The sequence below is a fragment of the Alosa pseudoharengus genome, unplaced genomic scaffold, assembly GCF_046254945.1.
Source record: "Alosa pseudoharengus isolate Yale_2024_CS ecotype anadromous, Long Island Sound unplaced genomic scaffold, YU_APseudo_1.1 YU_APseudo_1.1_scf_9, whole genome shotgun sequence".
Classification (NCBI taxonomy): domain Eukaryota; kingdom Metazoa; phylum Chordata; class Actinopteri; order Clupeiformes; family Clupeidae; genus Alosa; species Alosa pseudoharengus.
In genome coordinates, this window is record NW_027468881.1 from 12322169 (window position 1) to 12342134 (window position 19966).

The 19966-nt window shown below is 41.3% G+C and overlaps 2 protein-coding genes across 2 annotated transcripts in view; one reads left to right on the plus strand and one right to left on the minus strand.

Moving 5' to 3' along the window:
- parapinopsina (parapinopsin a) lies at window positions 1-11125 on the minus strand (the record flags this gene model as incomplete). The annotated part of the gene is made up of 5 exons (XM_076276820.1): window positions 1-126; window positions 312-554; window positions 695-1023; window positions 1327-1621; window positions 11099-11125. Coding segments are annotated over 5 exons (1020 nt in total), but the record flags the coding sequence as incomplete, so codon positions are not given.
- Window positions 11126-19586: 8461 nt separating this feature from the next.
- The window catches only part of cacna2d3a (calcium channel, voltage-dependent, alpha 2/delta subunit 3a), a 176895-nt gene continuing 176515 nt past the window's right edge, over window positions 19587-19966 (plus strand). The window contains exon 1 of the mRNA XM_076277113.1: window positions 19587-19663. Coding sequence (XP_076133228.1) covers window positions 19587-19663 — 77 coding nt within the window. The remainder of the gene's footprint in view (window positions 19664-19966) is intronic.

Here is a 19966-nt window from a genome sequence, read left to right on the forward strand (position 1 = left end):
TCATGAGGGCAAAACCCTGTTGCTCTTGCTCACTGAAGACACTGTAGTCTCTGCCTCTGATGCCTCTGCCTCTGATGCCCATGGGTTTCTTCCACAGAGCAAGAAAGGGACAGCACAGTCTCTGAACTGCAACAAAAATGGAAGACGACAGACGATAGTAAATAAAATCTTGTTACAGAGCAGGGTTATTGAAGTGCAGACAGTACACTTAAATGCTGAAAACAAACCCAAACATCAGTTTGTTGATTGATTAAATAACATTAAAGAAAATGCATTTTATTCGATACTCTATTTCCCTTGGTCCATCTTACCTGTCTGTTCATAAAGATGTATATGATGGGGTTAAATACAGTACTGCTCTTGGCCAGGTACAGGGGCACACTGGCAATCACTGGGTCAATGTACAAGTTGGGGGAAAAGATAACAGAAAGGGCAAAGGATGCATAGGGTAGCCAGGTGACCAGGAAAGCCAGCACCATGACAACCACCATACGAGCAACTTGCATCTCTGCCCTTGCAGTGCTTCCCCCCTCTGACATCTGGAGTTTAGCCACCTGTTTGAGGAAAGAACATTCTTTACGGTTTCACAACAGGTCCCATACACGTCCATGGAAAGCTATTTGATAAGTTCACTTAAGTGAATGATTTATTTAAACCAATCTAATTGTTAATACATTTCTGTCTGGAAATCTACCTGTCGGAGTGTCCGCAGAAGCCGCGTGTAAGATACCACAATGACGGAGAAAGGTACGGCGAAACAAAGAAGGAAGTAGCACACTATGTAAGACATGTTTCCTGCGTCTCTGCTATACCAGTTTGGGGCACAGGATGTCAGAACCCCTTCAAGCTCGTAGCTGCCCCACCCAAAGAGTGGCGGGGTGTTCCAAACAAACGACCACACCCAGGAGAAGACCACACCGGCCACTGCATGTCTGGTCTGGAACATGACTGTCCCCACTGTTCGACACACCACCATGTAGCGGTCTATAGCTATAACTGCGACTGAACATAGGCCAGCAATACCTATGAGGGAATAACACACATGTTTAGGGTGGCTTTTTCTTGTTGTTGGTAATCATAACATTGATTATTTTTTTTACTGTGGTGGCTGATGATTAGGAGAGGAGACAAAAACATGTCACTGAACACTTGTGTACCCTTAAGATATAGTTACATATCTAATAATTGTATGCTACAACTCCAATGGAGGGCACTTATTTGGATACATTGGTAGCTCATGAAAAATAATCAACATTTCCATCCTATACAATACAGAGAGGTATAGTAAAGCAAAAGAAAGGTAAAGTCAGCACTCAAGTGACTCACCAAAAAAAGACACTGCAAATCCCTCCAGCACACATCCAACTCTACCCAAACTGAAGTAGCCCATGGCATTGGTGACCATCGTTGGCAGTCCACCAAAGAGGGCGCAACCCAGGTCTGCCACTGCCAGGTTCACCAGGGCGTAGTTCAGAGGCTGACGCAGCTGCTTGTGGCGAAGTGTCACCACAATCACGGTGACATTCAAGATGATGCCTGTGACGGAGAAGACGCCGATGATGGCAGCCAAAGCGGTGTAGCCTGACCGTGACAGAATGTGGTCATTCACATTCACTGACCCCTGAGGCGTTATTTCCGGCTGGACGCTGACAGTGAGGTTTACCTGTTCCATGTTTGCCAACAGGAGCTCATAAAGACACAGGCACTGCTGCCACAGTCTCTCACTAGGAAAAGGTGCAATCTCAGTACCCAGGAGTACCCAGTCCCCTTGCAGTGGTCCTCCTTATGTGGAAGAGTGTGTGCTTTTACCTCTTTTTCTATGACGGCTCAGCTGAGTGTGGCCCAATTGATTATGGGACATAAGTCTTTGGCGAAAATCCCTAGATCCGGATTATGCTGAAAATAATTCTTCCCGCTAATTTTCTCTGATGGCACTCTTCTTGATTGCCAAATCAGGGTCTTCTAGTTGACAGAGGGTCTTTGCTTAAGTGCTATCATGACATAAAGTAGCCTAAATTGTACTACACTGTGTTTTCCTGATTTTTACTCAGCAAACTTTTGTCCTGTGACAAATTGAGTTGTCAGAAGCATTTCCAGACTACAATAGCTCTCTTCCAATCAATCTAGTATACATTTTCACTCACAAGGCAGAAATACATTATCTAAAATCTTCAAGGAGACCTTGTCTCCACTGCATCCTTGACCTTAGAGGGAAATGGAGAGTAAGGATATTGTTGGATCAATGGCTTAATCAAAGAGCAAAACCTCAGAGGTGATTAAAGCAGCAGAGCATTGGCAGATCAGGCTTTCATCTCCAGGGATGAAATGTTGCCAAATTGTTTCCCTACCAATCACATCACCATATGCTATGTTGCATATTTTCTGCAGCGTATAAATTCATTTAGGTTTTTTTAGGAACCATCAACAGTTTGCAAATGGAGGTTCTACAATCATGGGATGAGATGGGGCGTTATATGTGGGTCAGATTTCACGGTGACAGCGACATATTTTAAGGCACTGAAAAACCAACTGATAAGCAGACTATATAAATCCCAATGTCTAATGCATTGCTTCATAATAGGGATTACAGGACCACCTCAATATTAATCATAAATAGCATGATCCAGGGCAGAAGCCAAAGGTTATTTCGGAAAGTGTGTGTGTGTGTGTGTGTGTGTGTGTGTGTGTGTGTGTTTGTCTGGGTACAACTGTATGTCTGTTTTTGTGAAAACCAATGCCACATATTGGAGGAAGCTAAAACAGATAGTGGAATAAAGGTCAGATGTGTGTTGAGTTGGGTGATTCTGTGTGGACTGAAGGCTGTTTCATAGTTTGTCCTGACGTGTCTCAGCTCAAGCCCAGCTTAACCCAGGTAACAGTCAGCATAGCATCATCATGAATTAAAAAATGTATGTATTTTATTCTAAAGGTCATGTATTAATTTAGTATCATAATAATTGGAAAAAAACATACTTTTTCCCGATTGCATGTTATTTAGAACAGATGTAAATGTGTCTGTTGTAAATGTATACAGACCCAGTCCATGAGCCTGAGATAGAGAACAAGCTCTGTAAAATATAAATCATGTACAGGAAGACACACACACACATAATTCTACCAAACTGCATAAATTATTTAACGGGTTACAGAGTCTATATTTGGGTCTGGGTCTGCATTTACAATCCACCAGCCTGTTCAAGTATCAAAACTTACAAAATCGGTGAGTTTAAAAAACAAAAGTCTGACCACATAAGTAGGCCAAATGGATTTGTAAGTTGTAAAATCTGAGGGGTAATTTTTATGTCAAAAGAAGGAAGAAGTTTAACAGAGGTAAAGAAATAACCCATTTTGGCTGGTGCTGGGAAATGAGTGTAACATGTTCTCACACTAAATGTTAATGTTGTGAGATATGTGCAGACTAATCACATGAATCACGCTGAAATGGTCACCTAGATAATATATTTAAGGCCTCCTCTTCTCTTCCTCTTGCAGACTCTCCCACTCCCACTTTGAATCCTTTACTTAGATTAGCACATAATAAAATTATAACAGAATGGATGGAGAGAGTAGGAGGGAGAGGGAAAATAGCATTTAGCCACTTAGTCATTGATGTCTGAAAATTGAATAATCTTGGTCAACATCTTGAGAGCACAAAGAAATTTACTGACATATGAGGCTTAAGAACAGTGACTGTCCACTAGATGACAGTAGTTGGTCATAGTTGTGACTATTTCAAGAGCCGGCATACCATCAAGTTATTATGACCGCCGCACAGTGAAGCGACAGTCATATAGATTTAGTCAGAGTTTTTTTTCCCTTTTTTTTCCTTCAGTAATTTTGTGTCAACGATTCTCGGGACACTGAAAGACCAGGGTGCACGAAACTTGGTGGGCATGTAGCCCCCCGAAAAGAGGGTATGCCTGACACAGCTTTCTGTGAATATCTCGAGAACATTAGGGCCTAGGATGACCAAATTATTTTTGTATGTTGGTCTCCAGGGACCATGTCAACACATCCCATATCCACTCATGAATGAAAAGGCAAAAATGAGGCGTTGTAATCGCAGGTATCTTTGGCTGACAGGTTCAAAACTGCACGGAATTTGAAGTGTAGGATCATTATGACACCCTCTGAATGCATGCCAAGTTTTGTTCATGGGGGGCCATATTATCTACACGCACACACACACACACACACACACACACACACACACACACACACACACACTCACACACATAAACACACACATGCATGCACACACACACAGCACACATGTACACTCACGCACGCACGCGTGCACCCACACGCACACACACATAAAAACACACACACATGCAGGCACACGCACACACACACAGATAAGCATACACACACACGTACACAGACGCACACACACACACACCATTACCCCCTCCCCCCTACACACACACACACACAGAAGCACACATATACACAAAAACAAACACACACCATACATACACAAAAGTAGGGAATGGAGTAGGAGATGGAGACAAATTGACAAGCGTGATTTATTTTTGCGGAGAGAATGTGCAGGACTGGGCGGCGGTCATATTTTGTACCGCTCTGCGGTATATCTAGTTTCCCTGTTCTTTCACATTTTACCTGTGCAGGATTGACAAACCTGGCATGACCAAACAGGTAAGCATATGGTATTTTATACTCCTGTGATATTTCTGTTATGCAGTCTTTACATTTCATCACATAGAAAGTTAACTGAAGTATTCAGTATTTTCCTCCATTCAGCCAGCCAGACTGACCAGATTTGGTTGTGTTCACCATGTTAATGGATCCATGTTCGACACACACACACACACACACACACACAGACACACACACACACACACATATGCTCATGGGCACGGCCCGCTGGCTTTGCCCTTTCCCCCAGGCCGTGGTTTCTCCATATAGGTGTCATTGGTGGCAATCAACCCAATTAGGTGCACCGGTGCACAGGTCTAAGGTCAGGTTTAAATCTGCTGGAGCTCCTCCCTGCAGGTAAAGAACAGCAAAGCAGCAGACGCTTGTCACTGCTTGCCGATTCGGTCGCATCGCGTGCCTTTGTTTGAAGGCCGTTCGGCCGACGCTGCTTGTTTTGAGACCTTTGACTATATTTTGACTTAATAAATTGTAAACCCTTTAGAACTTGTGTCTCCCCCGTCATTGCGTTGAGCTCACAACGTGGAACCTGTGAGCTCACAACGTAGAACTTGTGTCTTCCCCGTCATTGTGTTGAGCTCAAAACATCACAAATGCACACACACACACACACATGTACACGCACGGACACACAAGAACAAAAAATATGTAGCATCAATGACTGCCACTGCCTGGGATACGTTTCAGGACCCATCGCCAACACTTGACCAGAAGACCTTTGTGGTAGTCGGGGGCCATGAGTCAGATACATTGATTGTGATCCTATAATGCCTCCTCACTGAAGTGCTTAGTCAAGTCAACACAAGCAAACTTTGAAAACAGTAACTCCACACTTTTCCATACTTTAAATACTTACTGCAAGCTGCACTCTTCTTCCAGAAATGTATTTCAAGTTCACTGGGAGTCGCATACATACTTGATTTAGTGCTAAAATCAGTGCTTGAGTGTGTGAGAGGCAGACAGAGGAGAGAGAGAGACGAAGAGAGACAGAGTGAGAGGGAGACAGAGAGAGAGCGAAATGGAAGGACATGCTTGTGTTTTTGACAGATAGGAGTTGTTGTTCTTTGCTTACAGCTTGCAGGCAGTGGAGAGAGGCCTGGGGGGTTAGCACTGGGAGGGGATTCTTTTGTCTGGGCCAGATTGCACTTGCCTCTGCGTTTAAGCAGCTTTGCCTCCGCTGGTGCAGAGGGACGGGACACAGCGCTGCTGACAGGGTCTCCTCAAACCTGGACGCCGTTCAGCCAGCCACCGTTCACAAGTCCTGACACAGCTGGCTCGAGCCCTCTGCTCCATCCTGGGTCTTAATGATAGAGGGATCTGGCTGGAAGATAGAAGTGCTTTCTTCACATCATCTCCTCTCTTCCTTCTTTCTTACTGTCGTTCTGTTTATCTACATCACTCTTTCTCTCTCTTTTTTCTCTTTCTCCCTCCCTCTCTCTCATCAACATGGGTGGAGGTTGTGGTAAAACTCTTCTGAATATTTCACTTTTCAGTGAACATGTGAACCAAAGTCACCATAATAGAGTCTGTGATCTGGGAAATTAGTGTTCAGACATCTTTAATTTTCAGACACATAATATAACTAATACATAATGATTATCCATTTCAGGGTAGGAATTTCACGGCGGCCACGACGGCCTTGGTGCCCCCTTCTTTCAATATTCTGCTTTGCGTCCTACTAATAGCGATTTTTATTTAGCCTGTGGCCTGTCAAAATAATCTTAGCATTCACAGCGCAAATTAATTTAGTCTTTTACGCAGTGGAGAAAGTGACAGCGCAAGAAAGAAAGTGCGTCCAAATTCACCCATTCTCAGTTGAACTATTTGCGAAGTAGCCTATTCATCACACAGACATCACAAGTATCACATGAAAGAGATTTTTCTCAGCTTTTAAACGATGTTAGCCGACAATTGCTGTGTTGAACGGTTCGCGAGAAAAGTAAATAATATAATTCAATTTAATCATACATTCTACTGAAGGTTTTGCATCCCGTGATCTCCCTACCCATTCATCTCGGTGGAATACTTTACGAACCCTTCTTTTAACACATGACAAACCCTATATCAGAATAAACAGGAGACCTTACCGAACACAAAGGTGTAAAGCAGTCCCATGTACAGTTAGCCGTTCCAGAGTAATCCAGTTCTGAATTTGCAGTAAAGAGACATGGATGTCTCCAAATTTGGGCTTTAAGTTTTACAATGTGTTTAAATTGTTCCACATCATTTCATAACGGGCCAAATACAAAATAAATGTTACAAATATCGCCTAGATATTGGTAAATCAGAGGACAGCTGACTAAGAGTTTGTGAAAGTAGCCTTAATGATCACAAAATGCTAAGCATGCATCTAGGCTATTTGAGTTTCTTAAAGCTGAGCTGTGCTTAAATTGTTCAATACATGATTTCATAACAGGCCAAATATAAAATAAATGTTATATATAGCCTAGATATCTGTAAATATTAGATGATCAGATGATTTACAGTTCTATGTAATATGTCATGTTTCATGTTTTTGTAATGTTTCATACAGTGATGCAGGTCTACTGCAGTGAATAGGCTAAATACAACTTTGATCATTTTTATAGCCTACTACTGTATAGTTAACTTTGGCATTGGTGCCCTGACATGTGGCCTTTGTGCCCCCCACCAAATATGCCCAACTGAAGGCCAAGTGGCCTTGCCCCCAGAATGGTGAAATTCCAAGCCTGATCCATTTACAACTATAAATGAGGATCAGCATTAAAGGAAAATTCTGGTATTTAGCACTTTGAGTCCCTTTTCTGGTTTGTTTTGGATGAACTAGAGTGGTGGACACTGAAATTTTGACGATCGCCTTTGACTACTCAGAGTGGCTGCCAACAGGCATGCTCAAACATGTCCTAAAACAACCCTTAACGTTCGTTTTCAAAACTGTGCAACTCACCGAGTGGTTAGTGGTGTTCATTGATGTTCCAAAACAAGTAGCGTAGCGAAATACAGTTTCTGTCGTGTTTTATTTGCCATTTTGTAAAATCCCATTCATTTCTGTAGGAAGACTCATTGCACGTTGATATTACTGCGCCACCGTCTATGCTTCAGGAAAAGACGGCTGGAAATCATACATTGCGCCGATATATTTGATTTCAATAATCAACGAACACCACTAACCACTCGGTGAGTTGCACAGTTTGGAAAACGAACGTTAAGGGTTGTTTTAGGACATGTTTGAGCATGCCTGTTGGCAGCCACTCTGAGTAGTCAAAGGCGATTCAAAACGAGTCAGAAAAGTTGAGACAGGACGAATCGTCAAAATTTCGGTGTCCACCACTCTAGTTAATCCAAAACAAACCAGAAAAGGGACTCAAAGTGCTAAATACCGGAATTTTCCTTTAAGCTCTGCAACGTGCTATACCATTGTGATATTGAATTGGGTTCATACATCTCAACACATCTCATTGTCAGACAATAAAGTCTGACAGTGATTTAATATACTACCTATGACCTACTGTGTCTTCACATGATAACAGCAGTACAGTGCACCCTTCATCATGCATTTGTAGCAAAATGTCAAATCTTTTTTTCCCAGACCATACTGGGTAGAGAAAAAAAACGTTCCTCTACTTCACAGCTTGTGTCAACATGAAAACTGCCAGAGCCCCCGACATCATAGGCAGGTTGTTATTGCAATTCTTTCATGGCCCTGGGCACTCTCAGATAACTCCAGATATCAAACCTTTCTGCGTGCTGCTTGGTGTCACATGCTGAATGCTGGCGACTCACAAGCAGAATGACTGCTGTCTAATAAGGACTTAGCACATCTCCTCTCTGCCCTCTCCCTTTTTAATATCCTGTTACATGGAGCATTCATTGGGCTCTCCAGGCAAACAGAATGCCTTTGAAGAGCAGGTTTTCAAATTTTTTAATAAGGTGTCCCAAACCGCAGCAAATGAAAGCAAACTGGCAGAAAAAAGCAGATCACATATCTGAAAATGAGCTGATAAGTTATGAAAGGGAGAGGGGAAGAGCTCGGAACACCTTCTATGAATGTGGTGGAGCCTCACCTTTTCTATTAAATCAGAGAGGCAGGAAAACATGAAGTTAGCAGAACAAGATGCTTTGGGCAGAACGAATCAATACTCGCATGTAAAACACGTTAGACTGCTGTAACAACAGTTTCCACATAATGTTTTTTTCTTTCTTTTTTTGCCTCGTTTGTCTTTGTGTCTCTTCAAATTCCTTTGTGTCTTTTAATTCAATTTCAGAACCTAATTCACCTCAATTTTAAATACAGTGTCTTTGTCCTCAGTGTGTTTTTTGTTCCAAAACTCAATAGCATGAATATTCTTTTGAAAAATCAAGACATAAGCATTATGAAAATAACAACAGACATTTTGGGGGGGAAAAAGGTTTTCTCTTTTGCTCAGCAAGGAACCAAGTGATTGCAAGTGAACATTAATAATTAAATAAATCAGTATGTCCAAGGACAACCGCAAAGTCAGTGAGCCCAAGCTGTGGGCCATTCCTTGCCCTTTTATTCCTCTCCCAGCTGATAACTCCCCTGAGAATCATGGGTCTTCAGGCTGGAGAGAATTCCTGGGAAATGGATTACGAGATGTGATGTTTTTGATTGATAAAAGGGGTATATTAGGATTACAATCCCATCTCCCAAGGGGTGTTTGGGTTTGGAGAAATATAGAGTAGAGTCTCTACTTTCCACATTCATCACAGGTAAACAGGGTGATGACTGTGATCCCTGTCTGTCTGTACATTAACGGCCAAAATGACTGTCGTACAGTTGTACATTTTGTGCATACATATGCACATTTTTTAGGGTTTTAGATTGCCTCATCAACAGCATAAACAATGCTAAAACGAAAAAAAAAAATCCAATGTGTGTGTGTGCAGCTTTGTCTCTTGCACACTCAAGTCAATGCCTATAGACCTTGGATCTAAAGAGAAAAGACTGTTGAGTCCCTGACACTTGGAGTATACTGTAACACACTCAGTTGAGAAAGCGATACAGCCAATGCTGTGACTTCAAGGGCAGCATAGGTCCACTAAGTGTCTGCTGAGTATTAAAGGCTAATCTTAAAATTGTATACAACAATAAAAAGCTATTACCACATAACATTATGGTTATGGTTATGGATTTGGCAGACGCCTTTGTCCAAGGCCACACACAAATACAAAACAACATAATATTGAAAATTGAACAGGGAACAGATTAGAATGTTGGTCAAATATAATAAGGAGAATAGTAATAATAAACAACAATATCAATTCAATCAATAGCCTAATAAAATAAGCAATGAAAATGAGGGGAAAAGCAATAATAAAACAATAATGTCCATTCAATCAATAATATAAAAACTATGACATGGTAAGACTACATTAAGGAGAATATCAATAATAAACAATAATGTCAAATTAATCAACAGCCTAATGAAAATAAAACAATATTATACAAACCATAACACATAAGCGCTTAAACAACTAAGTACATGTTGAACAGGAATGTCTTTAGACCCCTCTTAAACGACCCAAAACTACCACAGGAACGGAGAGCACTGGGCAACTCATTCCACCAACATGGAACCACTGAGGAATAGAGTCTTGAATTAGACCTAGTTTTTATGACTGGTCGACATAACAGACGCTCATCAGAAGACCGCAGTGGGCGGTTGGGGATGTAAGGCTTGATTATTGAATTAAAATAACTAGGAGCAGATCCAGTCAGTGTCCTATAGGCCAAAGTGAGAGATTTAAATTTAATTCTGGCTACTAGGGAGCCAATGGGGAGTAACTAGGAGAGGAGTTACATGTGTCCTCTTTGGCTGATTAAAGACCAGGCATGCTCCTGCATTCTGAATCAGCTGTAATGATCTTATTACACAAGCTGGTAAGCCCGCTAATAGTGAATTACAATAGTCCAGTTTAGAGATGACCATGGTCTGAACAAGAAGTTGTGTGGAATCTTGTGTCAGATAAGGTCTGATCTTCCTAATGTTGTAAAGCATAAACCGACATGGTTTTGCAATAGAAGCTACATGCTCAGAGAAGTTACAGTAAGTCGGTCATCAATTACAACGCCCAAGTTAGGTGCCGATCTAGTTGGGGTTAGTGAAGTTAAGTCAAGCTGGATGTTAATCTGTTGGGGAATAGATAACATTAAAATAGGCTTTATTCAGAGAGAAATGTTGAAGTGTTTCAAAGCCTGAAAACACAAAGTTTTGTTTTCAACTTTTGATTTGTTTTCTACTTAAAAAAAGAAAAAAAAAGAATTGTGAACCACTACCAATAAATAACAGCTGTGGCAGAGTTTGGCCTAGCTGGATAGCTGAAATGTTAGAAGAGAAATATTCAAATGAAACAACTGGGTTGTGCAAGATTGGGCTTGTTTCGTTTTAGCTCTTGCGTAACAAATTAAGGCCCACCTTGCTGGAATGATGATTAATTCGAGGGATGTAATGAAATGTCAGTAATGCATTGTGGGTGATTAATGCTGTCTTATGTATCTGGAGAAGTGGTTTGGGCTCCTCCCTCATGGGCAAACAGGAAATACACACACAGACACATAATGTTTCCCAAAAAATGTACATCTCCTCACTGTGTTCATCTTGGCATGCCTGATGTACTAAAGTCTTGTTTGCAATCTCTTTCTGTCTCTTTCTGATGCCCCTTTCATTTCAACACTGTCAGGAATTCATACACTTACTTTGCATACACATTATTGTTCTATTCTTCATTGTTTCTGTATATCTGAGACATGCGTGCAGGAAACAATATTAGCTAGCTAAGACAACAACATATCTCCTTTGTCTATGATGGTCTTTAGTGGTCTTCCTCTTCCTCTTCCCAAAAACTCTCTTTTAGGCCTGCTCTTTGGCTCCTCCTCCCATTGCTGGTGCCGCTATTTTTGGATAGGACAGTGTTAATTATGCATGTTGTCATAGTGCTTTTAGTATGGCTGCCAGTCTTTTTGGAGGAATGAAGAGGAGATTGTCAAGACTAGATCTGTGTGTGTGTGTGTGTGTGTGTGTGAGAGTGATGTTTGGGTTCTGACTGGGATCTGTTTCAGTCAGTTGCTTCAGCTGTGTCACAATAGCTCAACAGCTGAGCTTCAGTAGTCTGGTGAAGTAAGGGATGGGAGGTCTGGGGCCAAAAAAGGACTGAAACCCAAAGCCAAAAAAAACAGCAAAGGTGCAAGTCCTCCAAATGCAGGACTAATCAGTGTAATGCAGATAGTATGTCGCACCATCTTGAAGAAGAAATTCAAAATCCAAAAAAGCACACCACATAACCATTCCCATTAATATGTTTTTTTTTATTTATTTTTAAAGCTGAAAATATGGACATTGAGAATTAGGTAAAACATCTCAGGAGAGTCAGAGCACTACTCAGTGAAGTTAGCTCAGTGGGTGTGCGCTGCAGTCTGTCCCATTTAATCATTTACTGTCCACTCCCAAGCCACACTAGATCCTGAATAATACAGATACGCTCTCTCTGAAGAAGCTCTCCCAGTGATGCGTTTGAGGACTTCAAACCTCAAAGTCAACATGCCCTGAGTATTTCCATATCAGTAATCACATCTTTTTAAAATAACATTTATCACTATATCTCTGACTATATTTCAGTACAGTACAAACTGATAGGACAATATACTCAGAGGGAATTTAACTGATGTTTAATTTCTTGAATTATTAAATTGAAATGACTCATTCAAGAGATCATTCTGATTTTGTGCATGCATTCTGCACTGGTTGGGTTCTCCTCAGCTCACATCACTGTGCCAAGCTGGTAGGTCCACAGACATCTATAGTGCAGTGTTTCCCATACACTGACTTATTTGTGGCGGCCCACCACAATATCAACACTGACCACCACACAATGATTTTCTATATTGTACTCCTTAAATTGCGCAAATTTGTTCGAAATTGTGAACATCCCCCCCCCCCCCCCCCAGCACCACAAATAGAATTAAATATTGTGGGAAACACCGTAGTGCATGAGCTCACAGGAGAAAAAGCCAGTATGCCCCTGAGGATAAATATAAATTGACTTTAAAAGCTAATAACAAGTTCTAATCAAGATGACTGGACTGATAGTGTGTTTCCATCAGGAGCCCTATTATCCCACAAGACATTAATATCATTACAGGAAAATATACCACAGTTTTGCCCTTAGGTTACAAATCATCTTGATGGAGCCATGTTTTGCCATCAAGGGAAGGGTGGAATACCTCTCGCAGGGATGACCAATATGTTAACTTTCTATCACTGTGAGCAAGAGGCTTGGACTCAGGGAAAAGCTTCTTAAACTATGCCCATTTGAAATTGAATTGCTTTTTCATCTTAACATGAAACTTGAACTGTTTTCAGTCTGGAGATACCATGTATAGACTATGGACATTTTTGATCAACCCAGGTCAGCATCCAGTAAGCACTGAAAGCCGGATAATATACAGGATAATGAAAGATATGTGTCATATGAAAACATCCTCTGTGTAAATGGCAGAGGCAGAGATTAATTCAACATGGACACCCATATAATGGCATCCAATGTACGTAAGTGTGGAGGCTACACCTTGCCAGTTATAAATGTTACTCTTGACCTAATCAGCAGATCAGTGCACGAGTTATGCTGTAATGGCAATTATATGCTTGTAATTTTATTAGTTGAAAACCAGAAATATATAGAATAATTTTATGGCACAATTAAGTCCATAAACTCTGTTGTTGAAAAGTTGCATCACACTGCTGCTGCCTAGTGCTAAACTGGGCAACATCATAATCTCACTTATTTCCCTTTCAGATTAATATTCAGATTAAATTCACTTTAATCGTTTGTCTCCCCACAGTCTTTCAAATCTCAATGCTTTTCACCATGATAATGATCAGCCTATAATATGGCCCAACAAACCTCTTCTCCCTCTCCCTCCCCGCACCCTTCTCTCTCTCTCTCTCATCTGTCATATATTTGGTACTCTTTCAAAGGTCTTTGCATCTTCTTAATTTCTTTATTGGCTGTCTGTTTTATACACAAACCATTTTTTTGCTTTCTCTCTCTTTCCCCCTCTCTCTCTCTCTCTCTCTCCCCCCAGCTCTTGTTGTTGACCTGTCTGCCTGCCTGGATGCCCGCTGCTCTCCCACTTTAAGCTCTCTTATCTCTCTGTGCTCAGCTGCCTCTCAGTCTTTTCCTCATTCTCTCTTCCCTTCTTCTTCTCCTCCTCCCTACAAGCTTTCTTTGCCCCCTCACTATCTTCCTAACATCCACCTCATCCCATCTCTTTCCCCATCCACTAACTCTTCACCTTATTCTCTGTCCTCCATCTCTCCCTCCCTTCACTCCCCCCTTTCTCTCTCTTTCTCTCTCGTTTTTTTGTTGTTTTGATGTATGACCTCATTACCCCGCTAATAATCAGTTCATCCTTCAGAAAGACACACAGCTGTGTAACAGACATCATCAGTGCAGTGCTCCTCCACAGCCAGCATTCGGCTTATCATTCAAACGCTTGCACAAGTGGCTTATGCATGCTTTTCCCCCTCTAACAAGCCCTTCTATCTGCAGTGAATACACCAATGTTGGACCGGTGCCCTGTCTGGTCACTGCTTTTATGATGAAGTACTTTGAGGAGGCATGAGGGTTGTTGCTTAACAATTGTTGTTAAAAGTCTGAGAAGATTATGAATTTGCTTTATTTTTACTGCCCTGTTTTATGTCGGTTTTTCGACATAAAGATTGAACTCTCAGAGATGATCTGCTATTGCACAGATGCTGGGGGATATTTTCATGCAGCACAAAAAATGGGGGATTATAATACTGCCTCATAAATGAATTTGTGTCAGTTTATAACTGTGTTGGAAAAAAAGATTGGTGTATAATTGCCTTAAACTGCAATTAAGTCCAGTAATATGCATTCCATTGAGTCTATTCTTGCAATGACAGATTAATCTTTATGGTCTCATCAAACACTTCAAGCAAGATCCTCTTCTCTCATCCTCACTCCAGATCATCTCCTTTCACTTTTTACCCATCCTCTCCTCTCTCCTCTTCCTTTTTACCCCTCCTCTCCTTCTCAAGTTCACCCCCCCCGCCCCCCCGGGTCTTTCCCCTCCACCTCTATGCTTTCATCTGGCTTTCTTCTCCTCCTCAGTCTATATTAACCTTGTGACATGAAGGTCCACAGATCTATTTTATCACACTGTAGATCAAATTATTCTTGCCTACATATTTCTGTCTGGACATTGGCCTACTGAACTGTAGGCTACATTGCTGCTGAATGTGGAGCTCACCAGTACACCACTTAATTGATATGATTGGGAGATTAAACGGGATTTGCTCAGTGACAATTACAAAGGTATTCAAACTCATCTGAGTAAGTGGCCCTTTGACTTGCCTGTTTGTAATTCACAGTTCATCCTCTGTACATTAACACAGAATTGGTCCCATCCCTTGAAGCTTAAGCAAGCCCTGGATTTGCACAGGCCCTGAGTATACAGCAGTCCAGCTTTTGATTGCATTGTTATTGCCAAGTACCAGCAAACACCTGCTTCAATTTATCTTCATACGATGTCATCATACTGACCACTGACAGGGCCTTTTAAATGCTGCTTTGCTAAATAATTCATTGGGTATTTATTTCTTCTTTCCTTTTGGTGCATTCTCATTCCTGAAGGCACAGTGTCTCATCATTAATTAAATTAAGGGGGATATATTTGGAGACAGGTGCACTCCACAAATGAGGGAACCAGGCATGATTTATTAAGCAGTTCTGCATTCTTGTGCTCTAATGGGATCTCGGCCGTCAGGGCCCATTTGGATCAGCGGAGACGCATCCGGGCCTGGACACATCCCCAGTGTACTTGGCCAATCCTTTGATCTGAATGCTCCATGTCTCTGTGAACTATGAAGTCTTACACCAGGCCACATAGTAAGATGGACACCTCTGTATAAACAATCTGTGCCATCACTCTCTCTCTCTTCTACTTGCACTTTGGTTTACCAATCCCTTTACCTTTACTCTTCAAGGGACTGTGTCTTTGGATGATAATGATCATTTATGATGCCTTGTTGTATATATGAAGAGTTTGGTTACAAAATGCTATATCCTCCATTTTAATACATTTTCATAAATCATTTTTTTACATTTTGTTTTCCAAGTAATTTCAGTAGAACTGTAATTGGGAATTATCATTTGATTGATCTTTACTCAATCAAAACAACAAAACTGCAATGTTATTTATATAAATTGAAATACAAACATTAAATAGCATGACTTATTAATGTTTTTAAAAATGAAGATATAGTGTTTTGGAACCAAACTCTTAATATAATCAATGTATAATCTAGCAGGCATGTGATTACTGACAGTATACATAAGAGTCATTAATTTCCCAATCAGTCCTTGACTGGAGTTCTAATGTTGTTGTGACCTTGTCTTTAATGAGGTGAAGTGCATTGTCTATGGTGGTTTGCCTTGTGGTCATATTAAAGAATAGATTAGGCACATGAAGAAGGTCTTGTCCTTTACTGGATGCTTCCTCCTTTAAAAATAGCTTTAGCCATGAAATGAACCTTGTCATGTATCATTTGTCATGTAACCGGTTCTCTATTCTTACAAACCTCCACACAGCATTGCCTAGTTCTTCTGAACAAACTTCTTAAAACGAGTAAATCTTATAAATGAAAATGTATAAGTATTAGACACTAGATATGTTAAATGCTTTTAGAGATACTATATTGACTCAATGATTTTAAAATATTATGTTGTGCTTTCATTCTAAACTATATTATGAACCAGGACTATGACATCCTTTGGACAGGCATATGTTGACAGATCCACCTGAGAGTCCAACTGTTACAGTAGTCACTTTGTGAGAGATCTCCATGCCTTTGTTCTCTAAAATGGATAGTGTAAGACAGGCATCTGTCAGCTATGCATCTTCAGAGATGCCACTTAGAAGGCCCCAAAGGAATATGTCATTTCATGGATTCAGGGGCCCTTTGTTGTAATATGTCAGATCTGCCACAATTACTTCCAATGAATTCTCTGTGTAGTGGGCCACTCAACATCACACAAAAGAGACCTTTCAGATATTGGGAGGGCGAGTCAGAGACGAAGACACATAGAGGGCAAGGACATGGAGGGAAAGTCTAAGTGGGTATGATATTTTTTTAGATGATGGGTCCTCTCTCGTTTGACAATGCCTAGTAGAGCTGGACAGCTCCAGAAAAAGAGAAGGTGGTCTGAATAACAGTGTGGTCAAAATCAACCTTTTGCTCAGACTGCAACTTCGGAAAATTTCCTGTGATGTGTTCTTTACGTCACATGCATTTACATACAGATTTCCTATGCTCTCCATTCCCCTTCTTCACCTGTGTGTCTCTATGACTGTCATGAATTCACTGCATGATAATTTTAGTCTGCTCAGTGGCTGAGAGAGCAGCAGCTGCTTTGACACAGTATGAAAAATGCCACACTTCCAATTACAGTGGCCTGTTAAGTGCTTGTTACCTTGAATAAATGTGGCTTGGCTTGCCATGAGTGACTCCACATATCTTGAAGACTTGTCCGGACTCCTTTTGATGAGGGAAGTGAAATAACAAGCCCCAATCCAATTAACCTCTCCGATGATAGTCCAGTCCAGTACACTAATTTTAGATTGTCACTGCAGCGGATGGCATGGGTGTTTCACAACTGTAGGCCTATACTGCATATTTAATATTGACACTGTCAGTCATCTGTGTTGAAAATCACAATGCCATAGTTTTATCATTAGGAGCCAATACCATAAACACGTCAATGATACTTCTGCATAATTTTTACTTCAGCAATCAAAAATACCATTTGTTTTTGGATTATTTGGGGCTGAGGAAACAAAGGAAAAGGGCAAAACACTGCGTAAAATATATTTCCACTTAGTGACTTCGATACCTGAGGGAGATGGGTAATGCCACGCGCTGACTTGGTTGACTTGACAATCCATTTTCCACACCACACGCTCGCCATCAGGCAAAGTAAGATAAGAAAAAAGCTCTCAAGAAAGGTCTCGAGAGTGGGCAGGTAGCAGCGCGCCTGTTTCAAGAAATAAACGCCTCACAAATCTGTCCAGTCCACTGTCATTAGTAGTGTCATTCACAAGTAAACCTTCTGAAATGATTCAAGATTCTTTTCACTTATGTTGACAGGGTGGTGACAATTTATTTTGGCGCCTAAAAAATATTTTCTGTGGGTGTGTAAAAAGTTGGGTTGTACAATACGATTATTTACTAATTTGTATGTTTGAATAAAGTAAATCATCGTATTGTACATCGTAGTGGCCTATGCTAATCGTTTCTCTTATATTATTTATGACCGCTTACCGTTTTAACTAATCATGTAGCCTATTATTCACGTTTGCGGTCCCATTAAGCTCAATTACACTGATGATTGTATCGTTAGATAAGGTAGCCTACTAAAAATCCATTAGGGGATCAGCAGTAGCATGACGAGTTTGTTAGAATTACTAGCCTATAGCCTGTTACCATTGGTGGATAAATAAATGGTTCCGTATCACACTCAACGTCGGTGCACTAAACAACATTTTGGCAACAACGCACGCAGATTCTAAGCTTTCCACTGATAAATTAGGTCAATGCTGTGCTGGTGCCGCACAGTGAAGCCAGGTATTGTCATCTCCATACCCCCATTCATGCATTTCCGAGGAATTTAGATAGAAACGGGATGAATAAATAATGAATTAGCCTACCAACCACAGCCAACTCGCATCGACTTTGCTAGCCTGCAAAAAGCAGTTCAGTCCTAAGTCGAAGGAAATGTCCACAAAACACAACTTGTCCTATTTGCGAGGTGTATTATGAGAATAAAGGATACCGCTTAAAGTTCCTGACAAAGAAAAGTGGTTCCTAAATGCATGCGCGTTTAACGCCTGTACAAACTCTGAATAACAGAAGAAATTCCGTAGACATAAATCTTCTTTTCTGGGAAAATTACTACGTTTACACAAGGGAAAGGAAAGTGAGCGACTTATCACCGCAGTTCTCCCGCGCAGTGTAACCCAATCCATCATGCGGCTATGAGCGCGCTCGCCCGCGTGCATAGGTCCACGCGATGCTATAAAGCAGTGTTTGGTTTGACATCTTTCCAGCGAAGTGCGTCTCATGGCACCGACCAGAGACTGAGATAACCTTACGGTTTTGATTATAGGTCATCGTTTTTACTCGTAAACCGTTTGTTCCTCCTTTCGCTCTTTCGCCTCTTCCTGCCTCCCGTCAGCACTTTTGCAGTAATTCTTGCCTCAGTTAGCCGAGGGCAGTGCGTGACTTGACAGAGGGAAGCCGAAAGGGAAGTGTTGGAAGTGTAATCACTTAAGAGGAGAGCGTGTCAGCTATTTGCCTGGTCCGGAGCAGCTATGTCGTAATTATAACCACACCATTAACAGCAGTAGCATCCCCAATCCTCAAACCATCCACACAGGAGTGGGATTCGTCGCATCAACTAAAAGGCGTGCTCTCCTTTTCGCGCAGTGTACCTCTTGTATGATCTCTCTCGTACGCTATTTGGAAGCGCAAGGGCAGGTCGCTGGAGCAGGAGGTCAACCCCGACGTTTTCTCGGACTCTACTCACTGCGTGGGTTGCGTTAGAGCTGGCAGCCAGGTGGATACATTTTTCGCTTTATTCGCCGGAAGGGGACGACTCCTTCGCTGGGCAGTTCAACACATCTCCAGAGCAAAATTCGGAGATAAAACTCGGACGCACCGGCTTTCGGAGTTCTTACAGTGCCGGTGGTGCTGCACCTATTTTTTGATCATGATAACAAATGAAAAGCTGTTGTAAGAGTTATGCTCTTTGAGCTTAATTTCTGTCTTTCATGCAGTGAGGTGTAGCACTCTGTAACAGTTAAGTCAAGTCGTCGTGGAAGGATGAAGATGTTACTACTGTGGCTAACACTCGGGACCGCGGTTGTCAACGTGGTCGGGTCCCACCAAGGGATACCCCTATCTGTGTAAGTGTTCAATCTAAATGTATGACATACTAGTATGTTTGGACAAGTATATAACTGTAGCTGCATAAATGTAATTTGAATATATATTATAATCCTTTTATATCATGCACGAGTCATTTATCGGACGACTGTGACAGTGAGAGAGAGCAAAAGTTTTCTGTGGTTGTGCCTAAGGGATGTAATAGCCTCGCGAGTTTGCTGAAGATATATATCGATTTCATTATTTAAATGTGAAGCAGTGGTTGTGTTAGTGTTAGCAATGAAAACATATTTTTTTGCCTATACTTGCATACATTATTGCCT